This window comes from Equus caballus, chromosome 14 (assembly GCF_041296265.1).
Source record: "Equus caballus isolate H_3958 breed thoroughbred chromosome 14, TB-T2T, whole genome shotgun sequence".
Classification (NCBI taxonomy): Eukaryota; Metazoa; Chordata; class Mammalia; order Perissodactyla; family Equidae; genus Equus; species Equus caballus.
This window is the reverse complement of record NC_091697.1, coordinates 62592558-62616317: the sequence shown is the minus strand read 5'-3', so window position 1 is coordinate 62616317 and position 23760 is coordinate 62592558. Positions and strand designations below refer to the sequence as shown.

General features: G+C 39.0%; 1 protein-coding gene across 7 annotated transcripts in view; it reads left to right on the top strand.

Moving 5' to 3' along the window:
* CCDC192 (coiled-coil domain containing 192) overlaps positions 1 to 23760 on the top strand; it is a 224797-nt gene that overhangs the window by 51213 nt on the left and 149824 nt on the right. For all 7 annotated transcript variants that reach the window (XR_011425093.1, XM_023617767.2, XM_023617768.2 and 4 more), the window contains exons 4-5: positions 1150 to 1281; positions 2167 to 2223. Coding sequence is in view for 6 of the 7 variants with exons in the window: in XM_023617767.2 (XP_023473535.1) it covers positions 1150 to 1281; positions 2167 to 2223 (189 nt within the window). In the remaining variant the exon portion in view is untranslated. The remainder of the gene's footprint in view (positions 1 to 1149; positions 1282 to 2166; positions 2224 to 23760) is intronic.

The following is a 23760-nucleotide window of genomic DNA, read 5'->3' as shown; positions in this document are numbered from 1 at the left end:
AGTTAAATGTGTTAGTGCCCATGAGGGGCACCGCAGGCCTCCCAGGTCACTGAGAGCTTAGAAAGGCGTAGCCAGCCCTTCAAGACATATGTGTTCCCTCCGGCACTTCCCAGTGCACTTTCCTAATTCCCAGCCTCTAGCACAAAGGCAATGGAGAGTGCCAATGAAACAATGATTTTTTAAGGGAATTATTGTGTGGATAGATGGATGGATGAATAGTTGCATGTCAGTGTATATGATATGCTCACCTTATTTCCATGGCAGACCAAACTCTTTATGCTTCCCCATTTGGTAAATTGTCTTTAAAAACTTGCTGTACTTTTCAAGATGAGACAGTAAGCTTCGCAATAACACTTGGAATAATATGAAAGAGATGCTTAGAGATAAACCATGCCTCAGAGGATGCACTGGGGGGTGGAATGAATACAAGGTTGTGTTTCCCTTCCCAGGGACTCTTTCTGAATTGTTGCTGAGCTGTAGAGAAACAGCACAATAAGCTGCCTGAATGAATGGAAAAGCAGTCCAGGTCTCTCCAAGGGAACTGAGGGACAAGGGACTATCAAACTACCACTTTCCTCAAGAGAAATCCACAGAGAGTAAAACAAAGACAATCACCTTCAGACATTTCTTTGGTTACAGTTTAGCATAGATCTGCCTTTGATCAGACTTTAACTTGAAATTCCTGCATTTCCTTTCAGCTCCATCTACCCTGCTGCTTGTATGGTAAACATTGAAGGGAGTTAGAACTCCTACTCTTTCTAGAGAGCTGTAGTCCCCCAAGAGTTAAGTTTCAAGAACCATATGTAAACCACAATACAGATTTCAGATTCAGCTGTACCAATAAAGTACAATCTTGAAACATAATAAAGATGAGTGTTGAGATCGTTGTACTAGAAGTCTCTTTGCCTGTTGTAACTATGGGGTTTCATCTCTTGTCCGGAAAGGTCTTTATTACTAAAAATAAATAAAATCAAGATTATTTCTTCCTCTCTCTATACTAATCATTTGTCATCTATGAGGGAAATATCTGATGCAATTTTTATTTTTAGTAGATAGTGGCGGAAGGCAATTCACTTACAAATTGGACTTTTAAACGGAGCTTTAAAAAAATCGCTGTACTTACATACCCTTACAAGAAAATGTCTTTAGCTTGCAGACTCTGAAGGAACAAAATCAAAACTGATTGAGCAAGTTTCCTGGCTGGAGAAGAAACTAGCGGCTCTGGACCACAAGGAAGACAGAGGGGAACCATATGAAAAAATGGTTCTTGCAAAAGACCAGGTATGCTGTAGAAGAAAAATAACCTTTATTGTAAAAGTTACCTAAATCGATATGAACTGCCAGTTCTGCGGTCATTTCTGGCTGGGTTGGAAGTTTGTATTTAATTTTAAGATGATAAATAACAATATCTATATTTGCTGAATGTAATTGTATTCCCTGATGAATATTCACATACAAAAAATGAATTTTGTCAGTAATATTTTTAAAGTTCATTTGATATATATCCTTTTGAACCATATTAGCTGAATATTCTATTGATTTTTAAGTGGTAGTGACTGTATGAATATTTCTTAGTTTTCAAGTTTGAACTCAAAGAATAGTTTCTATGTAGTAAAACAAGTGGATCAGAAAATTTGTCATATGCTTTTTTTAATCAATTACTTTACAAGAAGATACTGATCTCTGAATCTCTGGACATTTATATATGTGTCATGATATAAATTTATCTCTTGTTCACCCCAAATGGATTTGTATCTGCCTTTGTAATGTATATTTATATATATATTTGGAGTATATATATTGAACATATGTATATCGTCAAATAAAAACATATCCATATATTCCAAAGGCAGATATGAACCCATATATATGTTTACATAAGGTGGGTTAGCCTTACCTGTAGTACATTAAGCAAACATCATTTTTCTCAATCTTTTCCTAATTCTTAATTCTTATTTGTATACTTTGTCCTTGGTCTCTTTCATAGAATGGAAGCGAGATAGGGATGGCAGTGATAATTTCTTTAATGACGATCTTCAAAACATCTAGCTGAGACAATGCTGCCATTCACAAAATTTGAGAACTAGTACATATTTATATCTGGAATACTTTGAATAGGTAAAAGGAAGAATTATGCACTTTGTTTCTTTACTTTTCTCCTTTTAGTGCATTGAGAAATTACAAGCTGAAGTGAAAGCGTCCCAGGAGCAACTTATAGCGCAGGTAAGTGTTTTCCTCCTTTTTTAATCCTTTAATTTATATCATTGTCATCCTGGAAATGAACAGATATTTTTCAGAAGTTATAACTGTGGGCTTTCTGCTGCAAACAAAATCACAAGGCTGAGAATCAGTATTTTTGCTGCCTCTACAGAATTGCTTTCTGTAAATAGAATTCTGATTTATGTTGTTGGTAAAAATTACAAAACTGAGCTCTTATATATAAAACCAATGGTCTAATCAGGTACCATCAGGATAAGAGAAATGGAAACTAAGGGTGGAAAAACAGGGAAGCCAGGCTAGTTCAGAGAAAGAGTGGAAGTGGAAATTATAGACACATCGAATATAGACCTAGAGCCGTGCTTCTTAAACTTTAGCATATCAAGAATTACCTGGAAAAATTTTAAGAACAAATCACCTAGAGATTCTACTACCTGTATGCCTAGGATGAGCCCTGAGAATTTGGACTTCCAGGTGATGCTAAATTCAGGTGATGCTGATGCTGCCAGTCTTTGGACCATATTTCGAGCAGCACTGTTTTATATATATTTATTCTGCCCCAGACTTGTGAGTTTTAGGCAAGTGACCATATAAATAAGTCAGATACAGAATTGTCCATTTTCTACTGCAAGTACTCCCTTGAATCTTAAGAGTAAGTTTCTTCTATACATTAGCCTATCTTTGCTCAGAGAACAACAAATGAGTATTTCCCGCCACAATACCTTCGTGTATTTAGGCACACAAACCAGTCATTGCCCTGCCACTGTCCCTTTCCAAGGATCAGAACAACCCTGATGCTGTAAGTATTTCCTCAAAGCCTTGCTTGCCATCCTTTTAGTGATCTCCTCCATCTAGATCCTGGGTGCTAGGGGATGACGTCTTCATTAAGAACACTGGTCAGTCATGTTGAATGGCCGCTGTGAACAACAACAAACTCCTCAGACAAATGTAAGACCCGAGAAGTTGCAGTCCAGAAGTTGTGCAGAAAAGACTCTGCAAAATAATAAGTTCTGGTCACCATCCCTTCGGGGTTTGAAATGAGCTATCTGCATAAAATCATGGTAATGGCTCCATTTTGTGCTGGGGCACAGGAAAGCTAATCTGCTGCAGCAGTAAGTAAGCGGAGCTTTTAACTCTAAATTCAGAATCTCTTTTGGCATTCAATGCTCAATTGACCGATACTGAAAATGACTAAGGCCTGCATTTGTGACATATTCAGACAGAGGTAAATCTCATTAGCTCAGGATTCTGTCACAGATGCCTCTCCCCTGGCCTGCCCCTGAGGTTGCCAGATAATGACTATTGTCAGAGGATGTCTCCTTGTGCCAGATTGATACCTACTGCCATATGTCCAGGGGATTTTTAGCTCCAAATTTTTTTAAGGAGAGCAGGTTTTGATATTAGCTTCTAGCATCTCTTGTGCAAAACTGATAAAAAAACAGTCACAGGTGCCTTAGGGAAATTCTTGTGGTATCTCCTTCCATTGCCCAGCTTTTGTGGGTTCTATTCCTGTACCATGTTCTTCCTGGCCCAGGCTTGTCGAAACTGGGATTGCTTCCCTGTATTAGGGTATTGATGGTATTGATACCAATGACTGAGATTTCTCCTATGTAATTGCTCAGTGTTCGGATTTTAATACAGCAGTGTAATCATCAAAGTGTTGCTTCAATTCAACAAGGATATTTAAATGAAAATAACATTAATAATAGTGTCTCATGTCTGCTATGTCATAAGTGCTTCACAGATGACCTATTTTAAATCTCAGTATAACCCAACAAAGTGGGCATTATTTTTCAGATAAGAAAACAGTCTTAGAGATTAGATCACTTGTCACACATGTCAGTGAAAGCCAGGTGAAACCCAGGCTTTTGCTATTGCAATTTGCTGCCTCTCCAAATTATATTCTCCACGTGCCATTTGAGGCGTTGAACCATGTTTATAAAGGTTGGCTCCAACCTCCTTTCTCTGTTCACTCTTAGTGATTCATCAGCTCATAATGCTTCAACTCTCACTTCTGTGCAAATACGAATAAACAACCCCCTCCACCTCCACCAACTTCTTTCTATCTTAATCATTCCCCGATTACAACTCTTTAGTGCTGTAATGAGCATTCCTTAAAAAATTATTTCTGGAGAAAACATTCCAAATGATGTTAATCTGTATCCTGGGAAAAAAAAAATGGGAGAGGCGTTAGAAGTACAGTTAAGTTAAATGGGTTTATTTACTGCAAGACTTATCAGTGTATAGTCAATTGCCAAGAAAGGGCCCTGGTATGCCATTTTCAATGGTATTTGACCATGAAGGATGTTGTAAGTGCACAGGTTTGAAGATTGCTGCCATACTGCATCAAATGAAAGCACTATGCTTGCTAAATATGACCTGAATATCTTGCTGACACCCCAGGCTCAGCATATACAAAGTCAAATTTATCATCTTCTATTAACATCTCTTAAATATGCTCCTATGTTTATATTCCCCAGCCATAGAGAATAGTATCACACTGTTGTTATTTATTCTAGATCCAACTAAAAAGCAGTATTGAAATCCTACCTCTGTCTGCTTCCATCCCCCATTTGGTTAGTTGTCAGGCTCTGAGTCTGTTTCTACAAGTTCTCTCATTTCCATGTCTTCTAGTCCATTGTATTGCCACACTCCTAGCTCTTTTTGATAATTTTATACCTTAATTGGCCCCAAATTATTAACATATGTGAGTTCAGAGCCTCTCACTGCCTCCCTTCCACTAACAATATAGCTTACTTGCTGTAACACCATCAAACCCTATTTGCAGAGGAGAGGAAAGGATAAAATCCATGTGTAAAGATTTGGGGTGGAGGCAGAAAACCAAACAGAACCAAAGGATAACACTCACAGAGAGAAGAAAAACTACTGGAGTGGCAGAGGAGAGAGAGCAAGGAGATTATGAGACTAAGGTGGTGGGAAAAGAACTTTGTCGATGGGGTGAGGGTTCTTCTAAGATAAGAGGTTGAAAGACTCCTGGGAGTTCTGGGGATGCTTAAGACTATGAAATAACAGAGCATGAATAAGAGCTTTTGGGTAGTATGCACTTGAACCCGCTTAAGTGTTTGAGAGTTGAATGTAAAGTTTGGAGTTCCTGTTAGGGCTGTGCCTCCTATATGTAACACTGCTGTAGGATTTGACGCTGTAGTTGCCTCCTGGTTTCCCTACCTCCACCTCTAGTGGGGTTTCCAAAGGGCCATCCCTACCTCTCATCTCCCTCTTCTTGCTCATTCCCCTCTCTCTGCCTTACTAGCTGAACGGGCTAGTAAAACGTACCTCCTGTCTGTCTTTATACCTGCAACTGATGCTGTGATTTTGCTCACTGTGTTTCTCTTGGTCTGGACTATCCTTCCCCCTCCTCTTTATCCAAACAACTCTTACTCTTTTTGTAAGACTCATATCAGGGATTGTCTTCTCCCTTAGCCCCCAGATTACCTTCTCTGGGCTCCCATAGCCTCCTATACGTACATCTATTTTAGCTCAAAATACTACATTTTATTGACGTTATCTGTTTCTACATCTGTCCCTCACTAGACTTGAAGGTCATTGAGGGCAGCACCAAGAACATGTCTCTGTATCCACTACACCAAATACAGGGCTGGGCACCTTACAACCACTCAATACATTTTACTGGATTAATTAGAATTTTACTCTGATCATGTCATTTCCCCTGTTCCAAAGCCTAGCGTAAGACAATTGTTGCCTATTATCTCAGAATAAAGTCCAGCCTCCTGATCGTGGCATTTATCATACCGAAAATGAGAGTCTGACCCCTTTTCCTGCCTCCTCTCCATTACACATCTGAGACTCCCAAGTACACCCAAGCATTTCTGCCCTAGGGGCTTTACTCATAGTTCCTTTCCACCTGCAATATCTGTTACCACCATTGTGTTTGCCAGGTTTTTCCCATTCTTCACCAAAATTTTTCCTTCCAGAAAGATTTCCCTGTCTATCCAACCAGAAGTAATCTCTCCTTCCTTGGTACTTTCATAGTACTTCCCTGTACCTTTCTTGTGTCACTTGTCACACTGCGACCCAGAATTATTTAATGTGGCCTAGCTCTTCCCAAGACTGTGAGCTCCTGGAAAACAGGGAGCAAATCCATTTATCTTTATGCCTCTCACAGTGTCTGGCTTATTGGCTTCTACAGATTTCTTTGAAATGAATTTTTTAAATGGTTAAATTAAAAATAATGTTCTTTTGATATTTATAGGAGCCCACTTTAACTTTTTTGGAAAATTACTTTGTGACATTTTATTCCTTAAAAATGCCAGTTACATGAGGTGTTACTTGGATCTGAAATGGATACTTTCAGGGTGCAACACGGAAAGGACAAAAAGTAATGATTTCTTTGAATGGAAATAGAAGGAAAAAATAGCAGAGAAATAAAATATAGATGTGGGAAACCCCTATTTCAAAAGAAGTAAGAAGAACATCCAAAGGAAACGATGGTCTTAACATGAAAATTAACAACCTAGGGTCTTGGCTTCCTTTTATTCAGTGTTCACTCATCTAGAACCCAATAGTTGAATTATGTTATTGTGTAATTAAATTGATGACTATGAAATGGAAAGAAGATACAGGCCTAAACATTTCAGAGTGAGTTGTCACTGCCAATATGTTGAAGATTAAAATCTTATCCCATTAACTTTGCCCAATCACAGTTTATACTTTTAAAAGATTACAGACAGTTGCCTTTCCCAAAGCACATGTGGGTGTCCACTCTGAGCCACCCACAGGGCTAAGCTGCCCTAGGCGTTTTTATCACTCCCTTCCACAAGATTACTTATTTGCCTAGAGACATATGTGGGATTAAACAAATATTCGAAGTGAATGATTATACTCATTCAACAATAATTGTTCATGTTAGGGCAATTTGAGACAGAACTAGGTATCTTAAGAAAAAAAATCCTTTTAAAATTAAAAGCTTCCAAATTGTTGAATCCATTGCTTGCCTATTTTTAGTATTGGGACAGGGGTGCAGTATAAGTACTCAGCCCTGTCTATCCATTCTATCACTGAAAATCTGATCATCGGCAATAGTTCAGAAGTTTGCCTCCTCTCCTCACCTCCACCCCAATGGTCAGATCATCTCTTGGTCTAGCTACCCCCAAGACCTGACCAGGACCAAAATTTCTATAATATTCTATGGGATTATTTCAAAAAGGGAAATCTGGGTAACTAGGTGGTAGACACTCAAGTATTATGTTATTCTCCATACTGTCCTGTATGCTTGCGATATTTCATAATAAACTGATAAGTTAAAAGTACCCAGAAGAAGGAACTCTTCCGATGAATTGTACAGCATGCTCCAAGCTGTAGGATTGATGAGTGTGTCTTTGAAATCAGAAGTTCCTGACCTACAGTTCCTGAGTACATACTTGAACCTGGAAGCAATGGTCCTGATGCCCAGGATTGGGAACACAGGGCATGAAGGGAACTCTCTGGATACCCACGACAAAGTTTTCCCAAAGAGCTGGCTTAACAAAATCCTTTCCTTCTCTAAAGAGGCTATTAACTGCCATGTTGCTTTTTAAGAATCTACAAGAGCTCCCAGGTTAGATCAGGTGCAGACTCCTCTGCTCTAGAATTCCAGGCACTCCTTTTGCTCCTGTGATAGAGAACATGGGCTGTTTGTGTATGAGGCAACCCTCATATCCTTTTTAAATGCTTCTCTCCCATCATGAGCAGTCTTGGAGGGCCTATAATTCATAGTACCCTATCAGCTACTAACTAGGGAGTCGGCATGTGCCCTAAATCAATTGGATTCTGAATATTAATTCAGGTGAAGCAAGAGGAAAAACACTTGGAACTAATACATCCTACCAGTAATGCCCAGGCATCATGGCAAAGAAGTTTGTGCTGCCGAGACCAGAACTGCTCTAGTTCCCTTCTATTTCTGAATCTGATTCCTGTCCGTTTTAGGAACTACCAATAACTCTAATTAGCTTGAAGAAAATTCCCTTTTTCTTTAAGCTAATCAGAGTCAGATTTGGTTGTTTACAGCTGAGAGCTGTAATTTTTATGCTATCCGAGTAGTTCTCAATGCATGGCCCTTGGACCAGAAGCATTAGAGCCACCTGGGACTTACTTGAAATGCAGATTTTGAGACCTCATCTCATACCTCCTGAATCAGAAACTCTGGGAGTAGGATGCAGCAACGTCCAGGTGGTTCTGATGATGGCTAGCGTCTGAGAAGCACTGTGGGGTCCAATAAAACCCCTACCGCTTTCAGCCTAGAATCATTATCCCCGACCAGCATCTCGCTGTTGGGGGCCAGCCTCTCTGTCCTCATGCTCCTGCCTCTAGGAAACATCCCGGGCCTGATTCTTAGTAGAACAAGCTGGGATCGCGGCACACAGGATGTGTTTGCTCAGCTGATGTGCCAAAAGGACGATCTTCCTGCTCTTTCCCCGCTCAGTCCCACACTTCCATGTGCTCTAGAAGTATCACTTCATTCCTGAAGCTTGTCATGACTAAGTCTAAGGTAAAGTGACAGTAATTAATAACATGTTAGAGTCCTATAAAATTTACAGTTTCCTAAGTGCTCCCACCCACATTATGTCATTTATTTTTCACAAGAATCCTGTGAGGCAGGTATTACTCCTCCTCTATCAGACGAAGAAAGTGAGAGTTAAAGACAGTAAGAACACTGTTCACAACAAACCACTAGTATGTAGCAAAGGAAAGACTTGAATGTAGGTATTCTGACTCCAGGACCCCTGTTTCATAAGCTTGATTTCACTTTTAGTTCAGGATTTTTGCTGAATATATATGTCAACGCACATGCCGGTTGTGTCACTAAATTAATTTTTAAGGTCCTTTAACTTTATTGTAATCTACAGATCTCAAGGCTGAGTTAATCAGCCTGAGAGACTTTGGTGTTAGGACCTAATAGAGTCCTACCTGGAGCCAATGAGGAGTGGGAAAATTCCTTCCCCCGGGCCGTTCTTTTAGAGCCAGACATGTTAATCTAAATGGAAAATTCCTCAATGATTATTTATGAGCAGAACCTGGTGGTACTAAATGGCCTCATGTGGGATAAATCTCAGAAATATTTTTATTGCATTAGTTGATTACATTATAGCTAACCCCTCTCTACATCCCTCCTTCTTTGCTTGTGTTATCTGGCCTAGATGACTATTTGACCCTTCATTTTAACCCTTTATGTGGTTATTCCATGGCTCATCTTCCACATGCTTGATCTAGATAGGCTAAAAATCAGAAAAAACAATAGAGGCTTTCAAATCCCATTGGTGAGTATTGCCGCCAAACTTCTCGGTGAGCTTGGACAGGGAGAGGGTCTGAGCTCTCACTTCACACCAGCAGCTTGCTCATAACCTAGAGTCAGTATTCGCTGAACTGTGAGCCGTTATACAGATCCTGCCTAGTAAGACATGATTAAATAGCTAATCTCTAGCACATTGATGAGGCAATATTCAAAATAAAACTTTAGAGCTCCACCAGGATCTTATTTAATTAACCTTATCTTTTTTTCTTTTTTTTTGGCCTCAAAAACCCAAGGCACAATAAATTGCTGTGGGAGCCACTAATCTTATCTGTAGGATCTACTAGTGAAGGCAGATTGCGGGGTAGGGACCTAAGGCAAGAGTTTGGTCAGTCACATCATGCAAGCCTGGATTCTGGCTGACCCCCAGGAGCGTGATTTTCCCCTTCTGACTGGTTCTGAGACCTGTTTCTTCATTTACTATAGATGATGAGTAAGTTTAAGCTGAACATCACCCAAGGACAATTCTTGCCACCCCAGCTGCTTTTGAAACATTGCATGTGCCTGATCTTTGTTTTGTCACCTGATCGGACATGTGCTGTAATCCTTTCACTTTTTGGTAAACGCATATTAGCTAGCTGCATTTTTTCACTTATTTTAGTTTCTTACTCAATAATCTTGGACTTCTGTAGGTTCTCAGTATTTGTTGAATGAATGAATCAGTCAATCAATGACTGAGTGGATGAATGAAAGTGGACAGCCTTTCAATTCAAGAAGTATCATTTCAGTCCCCACAATGTCCAAAAAAGGATGTCAGTTCTAGCCCCAGCCCAGCTGACCATTTCTACCAGAGAGCTTAACTGCGCTCCACGGGTTAACCGGAAGAGTCATCTTGGGCTCAATAGTCAGCTTTAAAAATCTTGGATGAAAGGAACATATCACAGAGGAGTGCCTGAAATATAGTCCATTTTTTCTTTTGGATAGATACCCTAAAATCTTTCCTGAATTAAGTGAGCTCAGCAGAGAGTCACATTCCTACACTGCATTGTCACCCTAGAATTGCTTTTATTGCCTGTAGTGCAGGTGGTTTGGCAGGACGCTAATGACTTAGTTTGGGAAGATTTTATAAGAAACTGTCCTATGATGCTTATTACCGTGTTTGCTGTCAGATTATTATTGAGGATGTTTATTATTACATTGGAGATATGCCTTTCTGCATCAGGAATATTGGCATTTCCTCTGAGTACTGGCCTTGCTTTTACTTCATGCATTCTGTGTTTCTATAAATGGTTATTTACTACCAGGAAGGCTAGAGCCATGTTCTCTGTGCCTCACCTCCCACAAGTGATCATGTAGGATGTCAGGGCATGAATTGTGTGAACCAAGCTTCCCTACCCTTAAATTTCCTTGCCACATCTTTCAAGTTCTTATTTTAGTGGCTCTAACTCAATATATTTTTACCTTTTCAAGCTATGCTAAATTCTTTCTGAAATGCGTCGATGCCAAGTTAAATCAGTGCATCATAAGGGGAGTGATCAGACATTGCAGAGAGGCCCCGAGCAGTTCTTCCAGACTTGCTTCCAAGCACTAGAGACTCAGTTATGTAAGTCACTTACTTACATCTCTCAGGGGCTGCTCACTGACTGTAAGAGAGAAAATAACTGTCATGGCAAGTAGAGACTTTGACCAGATCCCTACTACTTTTCCTTTGAGAATTTCTTCTGATATTGTCCCCCGTCTCCATCTCTTTTAGCCTTTATTTTACTCCATTAGTTGAGTCCTCTCGTTCTGGGCCTTGGTTTTATTCACATGTAGTTCTTGACACAAAGAAGGTGTTTAATAGATGCCTTGTTGAGTGAACAGACAAGTAGATGAGAGAATCTACTATCTGTATATGCCAGCTGCTATTTAACGTTAATTTTTAAAAAGAAAACAACAACAAATTAAGCATGTCCTTCTAATTTATGGCAAATCATCTAGAAAAAATTATTTATTTATAATGTTATCCTATTTTCAGACGAGAAGAAACAAAGTCAAATAAAAAGTTGTATCTTAAAATAGTCATAGCCTGGTATTTTATGAATATTAAACTTTATCTGTTCTCTAGATATAATTTTATACTGTTATTAAACATTAACTATAATGTTTAACTTAACCATACTTATTTATTTATACTCTAATTTCACAACAGATTTGAAGTGGCCTATAAGAAATGAATGTATGAAATAGTTGAATTTTTTGAAGCACATAAATAACCATAATTGAGAACACAAACATTGAAATAAGTAGCAATAAAATGAGAAAAAATAAAATATGCATGTTTAAGTCATAACTTCCCATGCAGTATAGTTGAAACAGAAATATAGCTTTGATCTTCCTAACAGCCAAAGGCAAAAAGGGGAAAATGATCAGATAAATAGTTCTTATCATATTAGGAGGAGGGGATGTTACCAACTATTTTCTAATGATTTAATTCTGAAGTGAGATTTTATGTTGGATTTCATATATGGAATATTGAGAGATATAGTGGAAGGAAGAAAAACCCATCAAAAATATCAGATCAGCGAAAGCAGCAATGAATTTTATATGGCTGCTTCTGGAATTTCCGTCACAAGAAGCCACAGGTATAAGATGTAAACAGTTAAAGTAATCTTTCCTCATTGTAATTATGGTCTAGTGGGTATTGCATATTTTTTTTAATCCCCAGCTATTTATGATAATCCAGCAGGAAAATTCAATTGCATTCAAAGGCCAAGTAAATGAAGCAGAAGAGGGAAGATGGCCACAAGAAGTCATGTGGGTCTAGAGAGTGCATGACTTACATAAAAGGGAGAATAAAGCTCAAGTTTGACTAGATTCTCCAATTTTTCAGAAGATGAAAATCTAGATTTTTACGTGGAATCTCCCCATTTGTAAACGTTGGCAACTAATTCAAATAAAATAGAAGGCTCTGTGGAGCAAACAAAACATATTTATAGGTAGCCTGAATAGGAACTTTACACTGGATTTTCAATTTAGACAACTATTATCTTACACCTGTTCTACAATTTGAAAGATGTTCTTTACAAAGAACATGAATGTGTGGTGATTTTAGGTGAAGGGAGTTTGTTTTTGTGGTAGTTGTTTCAGCCACTCTAATTTTATTTGTTTGGATAATACTAGCTGTTGTAACAAATAGACCCCAGAATTTCAGTGGCTTAACACAATAGAAATTTATTTCTTGCTCATTCAAATAACAGTCTATTGTGAGTATTCTTATTGGTGGGCAGGCTCTGCTCATTCATTGTTATTCTGTGTCATTCATGATAAAGACTGAAGGCGCCTCTGCCATCTTCAACATATCGATTCCCAGGTTACTTTGGGGTCATGTCTACTCCAGTTGGCCAGAGCGGAAGAGACCATGGAGGTGTGTGCTTGGGAGGTTTGTAATGGGCTATATCTGGAAGTGGTGCACTTCACTTCTGCTCATACTTCAATGACTAGAACTCAGTCATGAGGCCACATTAGTTGAGAGGAATGCCAGGAAAGTAGCCTAGCTGTGCACCCAGGAAGAAGAGTGGAGCATGGATTTTGATGAGTAGCTATCAGATTCTGCCACACCAGCATTTAAGTCATTCGTCTTATATTGAATCTACAAGTGTTCACAATTTGACTCCAGAGTAAAGGAGATTAGACACTGGTTTATTATTATTAAACCAAGTAAAACTTGATATTAAAATTTATGCAATAAATACCAGACAATCAAAAGGTATGAGAGAAATTGTACAGTATCCCTCCATGTCTTGCACCATGATATTCAATGGACAAAAATCTCACATTCTTTTTTTAAAATAAATAAAATTTGACCCAGGCCCCTGTTGTTGTTTTTAACAGGAAATTTGGTCTCAGTAATTTGGTAGAAAGAGTGATCCTCTCTCCTCCCTGGGGTTTACACAGGTACCACAGGGATTTTACTATCCAAAAGCTGAGGGGCACTATTTTCTAGTCAATTGTGGCTGCCATTCCCTCTACTCCGTGCCCATGCCTATGGGCCCATTCACAGACCTATGGCTCCTTTTGTTCAGTGCTAAGCTTTAACAGAAGATTTGTGGAAGCTCTTGGTCTATATATAGCACTCAGTGTCCAACCTACCTCAGCATACCTGCCTATTTGAGGTTTTATGTCCAAAGGAGCTGAGTAGAAGGTACCATATTCTCTGCCATCTGAAGAACCCCCAATACTTTATCCTCTGTGTTTTGGATGAACTAACCTCCTCCCCTCAGGTTTGTTTACCTTCTTTTCCTTCTCAAAGGACCAGATTCCATCCCCTCACTACTAGAGGGATTATTAGGTTCTTTTATTAATGAGGTCAGGCCCCTCATCAAAAGGCTTTCCAGATGCTCAAAACGCCATCAGCGAATGTTAGTTTCCTCTCCTTGCACCAGATTTGGCCCTGGTTTCAATGTTGGAGTAGAGGCAATTCCCCTTCATGAGGTTAATGTTTCCAGGTTGGATTTATTTGAAACTTAAGGGATTTTGTAAAGAGTTATGAGAAATGGATGCTTAAATAGATGAGTAGAAATGTAGGGTGTTTCGCAGTATGTTTCGTTGCTAAATGTGAATAAATATTGAAATCATTAAGTAAAATAAAATCTGAACTGCTAACTTTAGCTATGAGCGTTGAAATTGATTTTGACTATTCATTCCCATGTTTGATAGCTTCTGATCCCCAATGATCAGTCTATCATCATTACTAGGTTTACCAGGTGTTAACATCCGTAAGAGGAAACGTGAGCTCTTACACCAATAATCATGAGATATAATAGAGTCATTGTCAAGGTCTGAGAAGAACGAAGAAGAGGCAGTATGAACGCCTGTCCTTCCCCTCCTCAACCTCTCCTCCGTACGACCCACACACTCCACACACACCCCTCCCACACCAGTGAATTGTATAAGTTGACTAAGTATTTAAGAAATGCTTGAGCATCAACTGATTGTATAAGATATTTTTCCCTCTAAACCTTCAAGACAGATTGCCAGGGCGGAGCCCCGCTCTCCTAGCTTACTAGTTGCGTGACCTTGGGTGGGTTGCTTGATCTCCCTGAGGTTCAACTTCCACAACTGCAAAACGAGGATAATAAATGTATCTAGTTCACAGGGTTGTCATGAGGATTAAATGAGTTAATATAAAACTCTTAGATCAGCACCTGCCACACAGTAAATCTTATATAGTGCTTGCTAACTAATAAAACAAAACAAAAAATAAAACAACAACAAAAACCCAGCAAACATTCCTACGGCTTGTTCAGTGCTAAGCTTTAATAGCATTTTTGGTAAGAGAATGCTCTGAAAATCTGGCAGCATGATTATCTGTAAAATGGGATAATCATAGAACCTGTCTCAATAGGGTTATTGTGAGGATTAAATGAGATGATATAGACAAAGGACTTAGAATAGTGCCATGTGACATTAATTCGTGCTGCCGCTGCTGCTGGAATGATTGCTTTACCCTGATCATCATTTGCAAGATATGCTTTGACATTTGTCTAACAGTTTAAAACCTTATTTTTTCAGGACCAGACTCCATTTTATTGAGTTTAACTCTTAAGTACTTCACTGTAATCACGATAAATACACGTCCCTGTTGAACCCAAAGAAGTAGTAATTCTTATAAGTATGTATTCTTTCTGCATATGAGGAGAGCGTCTAGGAGACCATCGACACCTGCCTCAGGAGGCCCAGAGGACTAATGCGGGTGGTTTTGCTCACCTCCACCTGAGTAAGAACACAGTGATTGCGTTAGGCAGCTGTCAATGCCACGGGGAATGGAAATCTACTGCTGAAGAGTTTTGCAACTGGAAAAGATCATCTTCGATGCTTAGAGGGGATTCTGACCACGATCCTGTCCCTCCCTTTTGCCTTCCTAACCTTTACTTTCTCAGCCCCCTGGAGAACATTGTCCTACCTAATTCTGTCCAATTCTTGCTTGACCCCATAAACAAACATCCCAACTGGGAGTTTCGATGACGCATATTCCCCTGCGTAGCGCTAAATGAAATGCAGCTGACTTAGCCGAAGTTTCTTTGATGTTCATTTTTGGATGCACATTTCTGGAAACATTGATATGTGTTTAGTGGAGGAGCCAGTGGAGGGCAGAGGAGGGTCAGGTGGCACACACCTTTCCATGAGACTTTATGGATTTTATTCTTCACTTTCCTGATTTCAGTGCCCAAGAAACAACTTAAGTTGTCCCTATTTTATTCTTCCATCCTTTCTCTGTTGTAGCCTTTCCATTCTCAAACATTCTGTCACAAATTCCTATAAAATAGAAGGACCTTCAATCAAATTAAATGAGGCACCTCAGAATTGTTGAGAATCTACTTTTCAAACAAGTAAATTTTCATATAGTTTCCTAGAAATCATTGAGGATGTCAAGCTCTTGTTTTGAAAAATAAAAAAGGAAGTTGTTTCTAATTTTAAATGTTCACTTAAGTAGATGCTTATGTGCAGATGTTTATCATTTGTAGTGTTTCAAATATAAATAATTCTATCTTTTGCTCAATCTCTTCCTTTGTTTGAAGTGCCACTTATTGAGAGCTATCATAAACTCCACTGGGAGACTGTAGGGGGGAGGGGTCCAGGGGAGTTCTCTTGGGCCTTTATAAATGAAAAGGTATTGTCGCAGCTTTGGAACCTGTAACAGTAATCAGCAACTGCGTACATAAATGCTTTAGACAGACTTGTCTAAACGGGTGTGATTTCTCAAAGGAGGATAACCAGGTCAGAGAGTCGACGAGTGGTTTAGGTATGAGTCATCTTAAAAATAAAGAAAACCGAAAATAATACCTCCATACCTTTTAAACTTTTTTCATTAAAAATTGATGGCAATATAGTGTTACAGGAATTAAGGAGGACTTGAGCTTCTCATAGAAAGGATACAAGTAAGTCACAAGATTTCAGTAAGAGGCTAAGGAATGCAAAATCAAAAGAAATACTTATTAATTGTTCATTCTTCAACTATTTTTGCTGATCCTAACAAGCCAGCCTCTTATGCTTCAGGCTTAATGGGTGCAGGGAGCCTTGGTGGTGAACTGTTATTGTCTGTCCTCACGGAAGAACTGGTTAAGGGGAAGGTTTAAGAGGAGGAATGGGAGGAGGAGGCTTGATGAGCAAACAGGGAGGCTGCTGGCAGCGTAGGGGAGAATGCAGAGCACACCAGGGTGGGAGTGGGAGCAGGAACAATGCAGACAGTCAGACTGGAAATTCAGAGGAAGGAATAGGCGGAAATGAGAATAGGAGGCATTATTCTGCTTTGTAGAATTGCTAATGAGAATACAGCTAGATGTTTACATTGAGCATTAAAAACAAGTTATGTCCAGTTTGGGCTCACGGGAATGTTTCCCCCTCAACACTCTCTCAAGCCTGAAACACACCCATCCCCAGAGACAGAGCCTCTGAGGTAAGCAAAGTAATTAGAGAGCTCTCTCACAGTAACCCTCAACAGGCTGCAGTGTTCAGCTTGTCATTGTTGTAGACAAAACTTACACTGCATGGAAACCTAAGACCGAGGTGGATTTCAGCCTGAACAACCAGCATGTTAAGTGCTCATAAATGTGCAGTTTTTAGTATGTTGGAAGAGTTCAAAGTTCAGCTGGAGAGAGACTCGGTAATATTTTGAGGATAGTTCTAAGACTTCCCCAAAAGCGTGTTGCCTGGGGTGTTTACTTTGCCTGTTGGCCATGGATTTTAGGATAAGAAGTTAGACTTTAGGATGACTTCCCAGCAAATCAATTTTTTCCTGGTCAGTTTCAAGTCTGACCTCCTTGGGAATTCATGCAATAAAATATATGTTTTTCCCACTGCTCTCCCATTCATGTCTTATGTATCTGCATTGTCTTAAACATTGTTGAGCATAAGCAATTGTATTCAAAAATCTTCTTTAAATATGGTAAATTCTTTTTCTTGGTGTACTTAAATTTTGATTGATTTTCAAGGATGGGTTTTTATTTGTTTTAGTTTTCTTTTCAAGACCATATGTTTTGGGAAAATTTCTAGCCTGAAAATATAATTCTCTGCACCCCTCATAAATAAATATGACAGCAGAGATTCTCTCTTTTTGCAGTGACTGTGTGTCACCTTAAAAATGCATAGTAGTAAGGCTTCAGGCTGGTGTTTCTCAATCTGAAACTGTAGGTTCACAGGTGTGTTCTTAGGCCCATATGGTATATGCATATATATGCAACACTGTGTGTTGGGAGCTATTGTGGCTATCAGCTCCAATATATTTTAGGAAGCATCGATTGATATTTGTGACGTTTTCTGTGGACTCCTACTTGCCAAGGCAAACCAAACCTGAGGTAGGTGAAGGTGAAATATCAGAACATCGAGTGAAATGCTGCCTCTCTCCTCCTGGATTTCATTTCAGAGTGATCTAAGAGACTCAAAACCTAGTGTCTTGAGGCTGAATCTGTGCAGCAGTTCATTTGAGGATGGAAGGGTGTGGGGAGAGAATCAGGTTTAACGTAATTTCTATAAATTCACAGATTCTTACATAGAATTCACCTTTGGTATCACAGAAACAGTCTCCTCTTAGGCCTTCCAGGTTGCCCACTGGATTCTAAGGAGTTTCTCTATATAGAGAAGTATAAGAGGGAATTTGTCAAAATCAATGATTGGACATACAGTAGTCCTCCCTTTTCTGCAGTTTTGCTTTCTCTGGGTTCAGTTACCCTCGGTCAAGGGCAGTCTTAAAATATTAAATGGAAAATTCCAGAAATAAACAATTTATAAGTTTCAAATTGCGGGCCATTCTGAGTAGTGTAATGAAATCTTGTGCCTCCCACTCTGTCCCACCTGAGCGTGAATCATCCCTCTGTCCAGTGTATCTGCTACCCACACTTAGTCACTTAGTAGCTATCTCGGTTATCAGATCAACTGTCATGATATCTGGGTATCTTGTCATGCTTGTGTTCAAGTAACCCTTATTTTGCTTAACAATGTCCCCAAAGTGCAAGAGTAGTGATGCTGACAATTTGAATATGACAAAGAGAAGCTGTAAAGTGCTTCCTTTAAGTGAAAATGTGACAGTTCTTGACTTAAAGAAAGAAAAAATATCATAGGCTGAGGTTGCTAAGATCTATGGTAACTTTTGTTACAGTATATTCTTACAATTGTTCTGTTTTATTATTAGTTATTGTTGTTAATCTCTTACTGTATCTAATTTATAAATTAAACTTTATCATAAGTATGTATGTATAGGAAAAAACAGTATATATAGGGTTTGGTACTTTCTGTATCCAATGGGGGTCTTGGAACATATCCCCCATGGATAAGAGGGTACTGCTCTATTCTTATCAGGCGTTATTAAATATATAACATATACGTACAAAGTTCAAAAATCACAGACTTATATTTTTCCTCTTAACGCTTTCTATCCATCATTGATGTTTAGATAAAGCTAGTAGACAATGTATTTTAAAACCATTGTAGCAATTCATGTGTTTGAGAAAGGTAGTGGGGCAGGCAGGGTGTTAAGAAATAAGACCACCTGAACTTATAAGTCTGATGGACTTGACAAGGAGATCATGATTCAGAGTTAGTGTTCTGCAGAGAGTATCTTAGAAATCAACATACTGTTGTATGGATAAATATTTTCCACATTAGTGTCAAATATCACAAAGGGTTCAAATTGCATCTGTGAAATTTTTATACTCTGGTAGAGAGAATTTGTGAAATTGAGCCATGAAAAGGAGGGTCTTTCTGCTAAAGAGATTTGCCAGGGCCCTAAAGCTAATTAGCGCATTTGGGGCAAGCTTCCAGTTACAGTTCAGCATCAATGGGGTTTCTAAGGTAGAGTCCTGTGATAGCAATCCTATCATATTCTTGTTTAAGAGAAATATATTCTACCAGTTTAAGCAGAAAAGGAATTAATTGAAGATCATCAGTGACTCCCAGACTCTCCAGGAGGGCCAGAGGACCAGCCTTGGAAACTGAAGCTAGGAATCATGCTCAAATCACATCACAGAACTGCCCCAGTGGAACCATCCACCAAGGGGTCGCCCCAGCTAGTACGTCTGATGCCAGCCCTGGAAGCTTCCCCTAGAACCTCTGTTTCCATACGGGGTGTTTCTGCTGTGAGTAGAGTGCTCCTGAAACCGTTCTGATATGAATTCTGACATCGATGCTTCTTCCTGGTGGAGAGGAAGTCTCGAGCCTGCACTGAAGGTACAAGGGAGGCAGCAGGTGAATTTTAGGCTTGTACCTTGAGAAGGAGAGGACTCATAAGGGAGGGAGAACTCCAAGCTTAGAAAAAGTGTTCAGAATGCTTGGAAAACAAGAAGAATGGCATACTTCCAATATACCTATCAAACCCAGAATCTGGTTCCTTGGGCAAGCCTAACTAGGTAAGTTCTTGGTTCTCAGACAAAAATAAGTCAAGGTAAATTCAACTGTAGCCTGGGAAAATAGTGATTGACTTACTCCTAGCTATTTGTTTCTTTAAATCTTGCTCTTTAATATGTCTAGATTTAAATTTGTTAAACAAAGGCAACAATGTGATATTATTAGTTGTTTATACTAACTTAGTAGTAATCTTTTTATTTATGACACACAATTGTTTGGATGCTATGATAGTCCTTCCTTTCTACCTGTTACCAGGTACAATCTCACACCTCTTGTCAGTTGTTAAGATTAAAGGTACAGTGTCTTGGAGGAAATAGTGACACCCTAGGAAAGTGGTTCTCAACTGTAGTCAGTCTTAGAATCACCTGAAAAAATTGTTTAAAATACAGGTAGAAGAGCTGCCATATGACCCAACAATTCTGTACCTGGATGTATACCCAGGAGAATTGAAAACATGTCCGCAAAAAAACTTGTACACAAATGTTCATAGCAGCATTATTTACAATAGCCAAAAAGTGGAAACAAGTCAAATGTCTATCAACATTTGTGGTATATCCAAACAATGGAATATTATTCAGCCATAAAAAGGGATAATGTACTGATTCATGCTGAAAGATGGAGAAACTTTGAAAACACTATGCTAAGTGAGATTCCAGAAACAAAGATCTATATGTTGTATGATTCCATCTATATATGGGAAATGACTGCAAATGGGTATAGCTTTCTTTTTGTGTTGATGAAAATGTTCAGGAATTTGCTAGTAGTGATAGTTGCACAACTTTGTGAACATATGGAAAACCACTGAATTGTACACTTTAAAATGGTGAATATTATGGTATATGAATTATATCTCAATAAGTAAAGAGAAAAAATGCAAGGAAAATCCTAAATTTTTCCACCAAAGAGTCTAAAAGCAAGTCTGGGATGGAGTCTGGACACATGTCTTTTAAATTGGATGCAGATGGTCTGTGAACCACATTTTGAGAAACATTGTACCCGGGCCTTACAAGTATAACTCTCCTAAGCCATAACATTGTACAAACATTCATACGAATCCACAATTCTTCAAAGTCATCATCTTACCTTAGAAAATACACGTAAAAATAATACAGAATACTATCAGAAGATTCTTCAGAATATTATATTCCAAATGAAAGCACAATAGCTTTCTCCTAAATCGTTGATGTAAAATCAATGGACTTAATGATTTTTAATAAATATAATGTTTGTATTTTTTACTCTTAACCCATTTACACTGCACTCTAGAAAAAAATAAATTGCTACCTTTTAATTTCACTTGATGAGAGTCTAAAATATTCTAACTTGAATTGTATTAATTCATCAATTTAATACAATTTTAGCATCACACAGGCTCGTGCACTAGGTTGATACAGAAAAAAGCCAGCCACCACCCTCTAGGACTTAGCCATCTAATGCAGTGCTTCTCAACTTTGGCTACACGTTGAAATCCACTGGGGAGCTTTAAAAGATACTGAATTCTTCATCTCTCCCTCAGAGACCCTGATTCCATCAGTCTGAAGTACAGACAGGGCATCAGGACTTTAGAAATCTCCTTAGATCATTCTAATGTGCAACTAAAATTTAGAATCACTACTTTAAGGAAGAGATTAACTACAGACAGGTTATATCGTGCATTATGCCAAATGGTATGATGGCAGTAATCAAAAATTACTGTGGGAACTCAGAGGAGTCATCCCTAACCAAGGCTGGAGATGATGATTGTGCAGGAAAGCCTTCAGGTACGTGGCGATACCTGAGCTGAGTGTTAAATTATGGGGAGGAATTGGCCAAGTGAAGATGGAGGTGAGCATGAGAAAGATATATTCAGAGCAAGCAGCCTGCGCAAAGGCAAGAAGAGGTGAAAGAGCCTGAATGTTATCTTGAAGAAAGGATTAAGTAAACTCCCAGCAGACAGGTCATAGATTTTGTCGCTGCAGCCACTGGAAGTTTCTCTAGAAACCAACTTGAGTTGGAAACGCTGGCACTTTAGGTCATGGCATCTTCTTCCATTCTTGCATCTGAGGCAAGGCAGCAATATCCTAGTACTCTGTATTGTGGACTTACAGTAGAAGAAGAAAATCTAGCAGTGCTGGGATTTTCTGGTGAAGTTATTAGCTGTTGAAATCGATCCTGGAGTTATTTGTCTCATAAAGTGTTTGACACATGTCTACTCATATCAATTGCAGAGCCACTTTTCCAGAAGTGCTTGAGCCCATGGTCCCAGGTAAAGATCTTCTATTGTCTCTAAATTAAGTAACCCTTGAACAGCAGAGATGACACAAACTAGGCAACTACTAGGAAACAAACTATAAGGAATTTCCTTATATAGCAAGAAGTTCCTATATATTCCTTATCCCTAAAAGAACTTTGAGGGTTGGAAAGTCACCACCTAATTATGTCAACAGATCCTGCTTTAGGTTCCCAGACCTGTACTCTACTATCTTTCAAGTCTGATTGCCATACAAATAACAGGTGGTTCTCAGGTAGGGCAAACAATCCGAGTGTTATTTCCAGAGGAACGTTTGAGGTCTTAGAGAGATTGCCTTTATCTGATGTGGTGGAGTCGGTGATGTGATAATATATGTTCTCTTTATTGAGTCTGAGTGGTCACTTCTATGACATGACTTTAAAGATCTGAAATGAAAGAAGCTTACATCTTGGCAAACATTTAACGTCACAGTGAAAGTTAGCATAGGAGCCAGACCTTTTGATAGTTGTTTCTTTTTAGATAGCTTTACAAAATGTGTATATTGTGTATATGATGTCATGGCTTCTGATATCCTTTCACAGAGAAGTTTATTCTTGGGCCAGCCCCCGTGGCCTGGTGGGTAAGTTCAGCACGCTGCACTTCAATGGCCTGGGTTTGGTTTCTGGTCACAGACCTACACCACTTGTCTATTAGCAGCCATGCTGTGGTGGCAACTCACATAAAAGGAAAAAAAGAGGACGACTGGCAATGGGTATTCGCTCGGAGTGAATCTTCCCCAGCAAAAAAAAAAAAAAAGACATTTATTCTCTGCTTGGGTCCCATAATTTACAGGGACATTCCACAGATAGTCTGAAGCTGGAGAGTCATTGATGTCATACTTAGAAAACTTGGAAGGATGTTTAGGCTCAAGCAAATGAATGGTTCATTGTCTACAAGATGCTTGCACTTGGTCAGGTACCCTTGGCCCCTATTTTATGAAATACTTGTATTATTTTTTGTTTTCACAAGCTATTTTAAAGCACACACACACATACCTTCTAATATTTTTAACTTAACCTCAGCATTTCATCATCTTCATACTCTTATTGATTTGCGTTATTTTAAAATTTTTGTATTTTGAGCAGCTAATGCTGTGAGTTTTGTGTGTGAAACTGAATGAAGATGATTTCTCTGGAAAACTTTCATGTGCATCTAACAACACTTCATTTCTAAATAAGTTATTCTTTAAGTCATTTTGCTCAGACTTTGCTCTGCAACTCCAAAACGTAGCCAGTGAATATTTGGCCAAAAGGTCAACAACATAAAGGCTTATGAGTTAGAAAATTTCCATCTTTTCCTTCCTATCCTCTCACCCTTTATGTCAATAGTGTGCAGTTTCTATACTCTGTAACATAGAAACACACACACACACACATATTTTCTTTAAGTTGGGATGATTGCTTTTGTTTATACAAAAATGTGATCTTGGGGCTGGCCCCGTGGCTGAGTGGTTAAGTTTGTGCGCTCCACTGTAGGCGGCCCAGTGTTTCGTTAGTTCGAATTCTGGGCGCGGACATGGCACTGCTCATCAAACCACGCTGAGGCAGCGTCCCACATGCCACAACTAGAAGGACCCACAACGAAGAATATACAACTATGTACTGGGGGGCTTTGGGGAGAAAAAGGAAAAAATAAAACTGAAAAAAAA